We start from the raw sequence: 6,522 nt of genomic DNA, 5'->3' as shown, positions 1-6,522 counted from the left end.
ATTTTTCCTGTCCTCGCCAAAAATATCCTCAAACACAAGCATGATATCGGTCCCCGGCCTCCAGTTCTCCCCGGCCTGTCACGCCACTTCCTTTCTCCTCTCCTTTCCGGCGCCTCGTATTTCACACCCCAGCAAAACATAACCCGACGGTCGTTATCTACTTGCGTAATCGATAAAGTGATAGATGTTCAAGCAGAAGAACCAAACCGAAATGCCCCGGACTGCGGAATCCGGATGGTACAGTTAGGTATAGTCGGCACGTTTATGTTATGTGTTGGACAACCAACGGTTACAAGCTCAGATGGTAGGGAAAGGTAATGGAAATGCAGAGACCAAAGGCTTAAATTGGCGATCTGGCAGTGTTGTTCAGTGCTATGTGCAGTGTGAGATAGATGGAAGAAATGGATGGGTCTCGTCACTGCACATGTGGTGGACAACGCCCAAACGGCTTTTCCTGAGAGGGAATATACCTCTAGGTAGGTACCTATCGAACGAGGACGGTTTTAGGTAGATTTCCAGTTTAATACTTGGGCAGTTGACGAGAACTACGACTCCTTCTAATTCGTGTCGTCCTCTCTTAAAATACAATGTTTGCCCCATAAGTCCGATGTTTGTCTCAAAGTTCTTCGGACAACTACACATTGTTCACAACGGCCAGAACGAGCCGCCACTCCAAGTGCGCATCTAAGCGGGCACTTTCAAAGTCCGAGTCAACAGGGCACAACGTAACGTTAACTGTAGAGCTTCCGAGTACCTGTAATTTAAGATGGGCTGGCGTGCATCCAGTCTCTCACCTGAAACTTCAGTTGTTCCAGGGGTAATGTGGCTGTGAACTACAAAGATGCAACCTGTCAAGCCACCCGACACCTACGAAGTCTTGCAACCGCGTCATCATAATTAAACGCGGCGGGTGAGCGAGTGTCAAACACGTCCTGTCCATACCCAACTTCCTAAACAGGCTTTCCGGTTGCACCCAGGCGATGCACAGCCTCAACACCAAAATACCGATCTCCGACAATCAGAAAAAGGCACCGAGATATCCCCTCTCCGTAGGATTGACTACCATGCCAAAACACGGCACACTCATACATACATACCCCGTTCAAGACGACTCTACTGTCCCGGGTACCACTTCGTGCACGATCATCCCGACTTCAGGCGCCCTTACCGCCACAGTAACTGACAAACCCCTCTTCTTTATTTCCGAGCCCCTGGTCCCGTGGATAACTGTTCCGACCATGCGGGCTGTTCCCTCGTGCGCCCCATCAACTTCCATAGCGACTAAGGGTCAAGCACCTCCCCTTACCGAGACCCTGAGCCAGCCAAGGCTTTCCCGCCGAGTGAGCGGGAGGGGATGAGCCGAAGCCTATCAAGACACCTGGAGACTCCTCCACCTAACCTACAGAAGACGCTAGTAATTAGCGGGAAGGCCTCGGGCTTTATCCGCGGGAGAGGACGGGGGAGAGGAACACCAGTGTTATTAAGCCGTTTTGTGCCGGAATGGAAAGTGACTGCATTCTTACAGAGTCTGATGGCAAAGACCACAAACATAAATAATGAACCACTGGGCCACATACGTTGCAAGGTTGGCGTGGTAGAGGTTTCAATCGTGAGTGGTGACGGGTGCGAGCGTAAGTTAAGTAGGTAGGTAGGTAGTGTTGGTTGCTTGATGGCATTTCACACTCACACCATCCACGTTGGATTTGGAAGACGCAACACCGCAGTGGTTTCGAGTCCACCGAAAATCCGCGGTGATAAAAGCCGGGTTTATGAGTAAAATACAGCAGGGGCCAAGGAGACGAAGTTACATGTCCCTCGCGGAGGTGCTCAACAGTTACACAGAGACAAATAATTGCTCATGGACAAATTACAAAGCAGCACAAGAGCGAGTGGTAGGCAAAGACAAGCAAACCGCCAACCGGGAATCAGCCACCTGGGGATGAAGGGGAAAAAAAAGAGGCTCCCCGTAAAATGCAATCCATAAATGTGTTAGCCAGTCCAGAGATGTACGCCAACTCCCCCCCAAAAGAACTCCCTGCTGCAGTATCAAAGGGGTATCACAACCGAGCGCCCGCAACCGCCAGTTGGTCGGCGGCGATATTACCTTGGTCTGTGTCATGACCCTTGACCCAGATGAATTGGGTGCGCCCACCCTTGGCCTCCCTCTCCTCGAGCTTGTCGCGCACTAACTGGACAAGATCTTGGTTCTTAACGGGCCCACTGCGCGTCTTCCAGCCGTTGCGTTCCCAGTTGATGTACCACTCGGTAACGCACTGGATCGAGTACTTGCTATCAGTACGAATCTCGAGGTCTTGTGCCAGGTCGATGATCTCGAGGGCGCGGAGGATCGCTGTGAGCTCGGCACGTTGATTGGTTTGTGTTTCGCCCTCCAGGCGCTCGGAGACGTTTCTATCGGAAAGGCATTAGCATCGATCAAACTTGAGCTGATATGGGGCGTGCTGGTATACATACCTAGGATCGTTGTCGCCGAAATAGACGCCGACGCCGGCCGTTGCGCCGACACGACCATTGCCGAGGCTACTCCCGTCCGTGTAAACAATGACAAGACCATTTTGTGCCTTTGTCGACTTCTTAGCCGTTTTCCTTCTTTTTGCGGTGGGCTCCTCGATTCCATCGGCTTCGTCCTGATCCGAACCTGCCACGGTCGGTGCTATTGCCTTGGCTGAGCCACTGAATGAACGGACGAAGGCTTCAGCTTCCGCTCGCGTCTCGAACTTCTTGTATTTCGGTCCCTTCCAGCCTATGATTGCCTCCTGCGCTGCTGGCCACTCTGTGTACACGCCGGGCTTGCGTCCCACGGCGACACCGTAAAATCGAGGTGGCTTGGTGCCATCCATCGCGGAGGCGGGTTCGCGGCCGGCGGCGAAGGCCGAGGCGTCTTCGTAAGTTAGGAAAGACTTGACTAGCGCAGATGTTAGTGGGTTAATTACCGGAAAGAGACAGCGGGGAACGTACATTGGGCGCCCTTGAAGCCCGTGATTTGCTGCTGGCAAATGGTCCAACTGGTGTAGACACCGGGTTTAAAGCCAGCACGAACAGCGTAGTACTTTTGCTCGGCGGCGTCCATCTTGCGCTTCTTTGCTGCGGGCATGATCACCGAGGAAATCGGGAGAGGAGTTGGGAAAAAAGGGGTCGGCCAGAAGGCACTGTTCCTCGCAGTCAGCCGAAGACTTCCGAAGCTCGGCGGGATTGTCGCTGTCAAGAACGAGAGGGCTGCGGGCGCAAGTGGGGGTAGTCGTGGCGTCCAATGCCTTCAAAAGGGCGACGAGTGGCTTTGTCGATAAAACGGCGAATGCGACTAAAAGGGAGAGGAGGGGTAGCAGCTGATGCACGGCTCAAAGCGGTTGCATGTTCGGCGTCCCAAATGAACTGGAAGTGAATGGCGACTCGAAAGCTGGAATTTGCTTTTTGTTTGGGCTTTGTGCTGTGACTTGAGCCGAATCCGTTGGTGAAAGGAAAATGCGGCAATCCTGAGGGCGGGCGGCGCAAAGAGAGTTTGTGGTGTCGAACAAACGATGATGGCCTGCGATGTTGAGAACGGATGCGAGTGGTTTCCAAAGGCGGTCCACGGGCGTTGGCCTCGGCGACGATAAGATAAGAGCAGCTCACACAGGGGGGGAGGGCCAGTCTCCACTTCTGGGCGCTTTCAAAGTTCCAGACCACACCCACCTGCATCGATGGCCTGACGGCACATGCCGAGGCCGTTGATAGGTGCAAAACAGAGCAGCTTCACATCCTCGCACACAAACCAGGAATGGGGACGAGGAAAACCCCTCGAGCGGAAGCCGATGGCAAAGCAAACACTTTGGCGGATGCGGTCATTCAGATGGGCGCATACAATGCTTGGGGCCTAGGTGCAAGTATTTCACAAATTTTGCGAGAAATAACTATCGACGGACAAGGGTTCCTCGGGGCGATTCCTCTTATGTCAGGCATTGTCTGGTGGGACCAAGTTCTTCAGGAATTAGCTGTTTCAACTTGAACCTTTCAAGTTCACCCACTCAATCCTCAACCACGCAAAAAGAAAAGAGTTTCGAGCTATAATAAACTCCCAGCCGACTGAACAACCTGGATTCAATGGTAGATTTATTTATTCAATTCCCCAAGAAGCTGGTCCAATGTAGCGTCTTCCTCCTTTTGTGTTCGGCAAGCCTGGAACTTACCTTCTTTCAGTCGGGTCTTGGCCGCAACTGATCAACAGTCCCGCACAAAAACACCGCTGGGGTCTGTCATGCCGTCGGGTTTAGCAACAGAGATTTTGCTTTGAGCGGCATCACAGCTTCAGAGCTTCTAGGACCACGGGTCAGGTCATCCTTGCCTTGGCAGATTGAGAGACATACCACCATACCCTGGCCTTGGGCAAGCCGGTACTGAGCTATGTGTGGTACATACACAGGCAGGCAACTGGCGCGATAGCCCTAAGTTCATCAAATTACTCGGCGGCATTGAGTCTCTCTCCCTGTCTCGGATAGGTCGGATGGTGTCCAACCAAGCTGGGCTCACCGTTGGCACTCTGCTACTCAAACAACTGACGACCCTTGATCTGGCTGGGGAAGACGCATTTTACAACCGTTAAGGCCCGGTTGTACGGTACCTGCACCTCGTCCCGTCCGAAAAGAACCAAAAGAGGATCTGAAAGCCCGAACTAGTCCGTAGAGACTCAACCTCGGCCCCCGCCACACTCCTAGGAAACCCACTCCTTCGGGATGTAAATCGCCTCATCCACACCAGAGTTGTATAGACTTTGCACTTCTGAGGGGCTGGGTATCTCACTCAACCTCGTCTGCATAAAAGGCCGGCTGCGCAGTGCTGATGTCCGGGTTCTCGGGCAGAAACAGTTTAACAAGTGCCTTGGTACCGTATCAGGCTAGACGCAGCTGAATATACATGCAGCCGAATAGTAGCAGCGCCTGGATTGCCCCCGGGTCGTCAACGAATCTGTGACCGCCGAACCACTCATACTTGCTATTATGGGCGAATGGAAATCCATAATCTTCCCCAACCGTCGCCCACTTCCATAGCTCGTGCTAGAATGCGATCGAGGAGCTACTGTGAATAGGGTGAGGATGGGTAACTGTGAGCAGAAGAGTTCACCCGATCCTTAATTCACACCGCATTATATCTTTCCTTTTTTGTTTTCTGTTCGCATTCCTTTTCCTCGACTTGCTTTCCTCACCACTTTTTGCTTCGAGTCATTCTCCTGGGCTTTGGGTTGGGGTCTGTCTCTTTTTTCTTGGTCAAAGCGTAGGAAACTGGGGATACCCTCTGATTAGGTTCTTGCCGAGAAACCCCCCTGTGCTGATCAACACCAAATCCAACCTCTCCCAACTCTGGCGAGGACGGACTAATGAGCAGCAGCAAAAATAACCACCTACCGTGCTAAACACGGCTGTGAGACGGCTGCAGGATGTGCATGTCCTAGGACTTAGGAGAATTCATCAATTAAGGTACCCAAGGAGGGGGTGCGCATGTGTCGGCGTGAACTTCACCACGTCAGCACCTGGAGCAAGAGATAAATGTTTCAGTTGTTGTTTCCTGCCAAGCCCGACCCAAACTTGTCTCCACTCGTTGTGGAATGCTTGTTTTACAACTACGAATAGTTAAAGCTTCTGTTTTTCTGTAGGGACCTAGCTATTAACTTGTTGTTGGCTGGAAGTTGAGGTCTGCTTCGAGGTTTGAGCTTCGGGTGGTGCGCACCTTGAGCAACACAAGATGTTATTGAGCGAATTGAGAAAAAAGGAGACGCAACCGCTCGATCCAGATATGCATGTTGCTGACGTCTGCGGTGACCTGTTGGCCAACCAAAGATCCCTCGCGGCCGAGCTTGGGTGGATGACCTCATCCTGTCAGGGACTGCAGTTCCCAAAGAGGCTAGCGTCATACAGCCATCGGGCCCGTTTCTTCAACCTCTTGGCGCGTACGTTTCCGTGCCTTCCCCTTGGATTTTGCCGACACAGCCACAAACTCGTGTTGGCCATCCAAATCTGATTCCTGCCCCCCTGCATTTGTCTGGGCCAACTCGTTCCCAACACGAGATTCCCTGTCTTGCCGCTTTCTTGGTGGAGGCTACCCACACCAACAATCCCCCACTCGCTTTCGACCAACTTCACTCGTTCCAGAACCTCCTCTGCGACCAAACCTCTTATCATCTATCGTGCAGTCTCTTTTTAGCAACGGCGACGGCCCCTGCTTGATCCAACTGTTCGAAGCGATTGTCGATCGCCGTCACTCGTTTTCTGGTCCCGCCTTTCTCCGCAATCCAACCCGAGGAGGTCGGTCAACCGAACATTGAGACCATTCGGCCATTCAACCAAACCCTCAACCACCTAACCACCTGTGAATCGGGACCCGCCCGAACGACTGACTACAAACTCCGAACTCGATCAAGAATTTCCTAGGATGTCCGCTTGAGACTCGACTTAGCCACGGCGTTTCCCTCTACATCCGGTTCGAAACAAACCATCAGCTCGCACCGGCGCCCCGGCGGGCATACCGGCCACC

The 6,522-nt window shown here is 52.7% G+C and overlaps 1 protein-coding gene across 1 annotated transcript; it reads right to left on the bottom strand.

Annotated features, from left to right (window-relative positions):
- Nucleotides 1-1,866: 1,866 nt before the first annotated feature.
- Nucleotides 1,867-3,443, bottom strand: F5144DRAFT_397542 (ribonuclease H-like domain-containing protein). The gene is made up of 3 exons (XM_066784778.1): nt 2,977-3,443; nt 2,473-2,923; nt 1,867-2,409 (listed from the first exon to the last, which is right to left on the bottom strand). Exons 1-3 carry the CDS (start codon nt 3,110-3,112, stop codon nt 2,058-2,060), a joined length of 939 nt encoding a protein of 312 aa, XP_066639194.1. The 5' UTR covers nt 3,113-3,443; the 3' UTR covers nt 1,867-2,057.
- Nucleotides 3,444-6,522: the final 3,079 nt, after the last annotated feature.

Source organism: Chaetomium tenue (assembly GCF_020726465.1).
Source record: "Chaetomium tenue strain MPI-SDFR-AT-0079 chromosome Unknown F5144scaffold_7, whole genome shotgun sequence".
NCBI lineage: Eukaryota > Fungi > Ascomycota > Sordariomycetes > Sordariales > Chaetomiaceae > Chaetomium > Chaetomium tenue.
This window is presented reverse-complemented; position numbering and strand designations above follow the sequence as displayed.

Bases quoted from the DNA above. Each gene is read 5' to 3' on its own strand.
- F5144DRAFT_397542 (XM_066784778.1), bottom strand. From the start codon at position 3,112: ATGCCCGCAGCAAAGAAGCGCAAGATGGACGCCGCCGAGCAAAAGTAC. The intron at 2,924-2,976 runs GTACGTTCCCCG...CATCTGCGCTAG, and splicing joins GGGCTTCAAGGGCGCCCAAT to TCAAGTCTTTCCTAACTTAC. The intron at 2,410-2,472 runs GTATGTATACCA...CCTTTCCGATAG, and splicing joins TTCGGCGACAACGATCCTAG to AAACGTCTCCGAGCGCCTGG.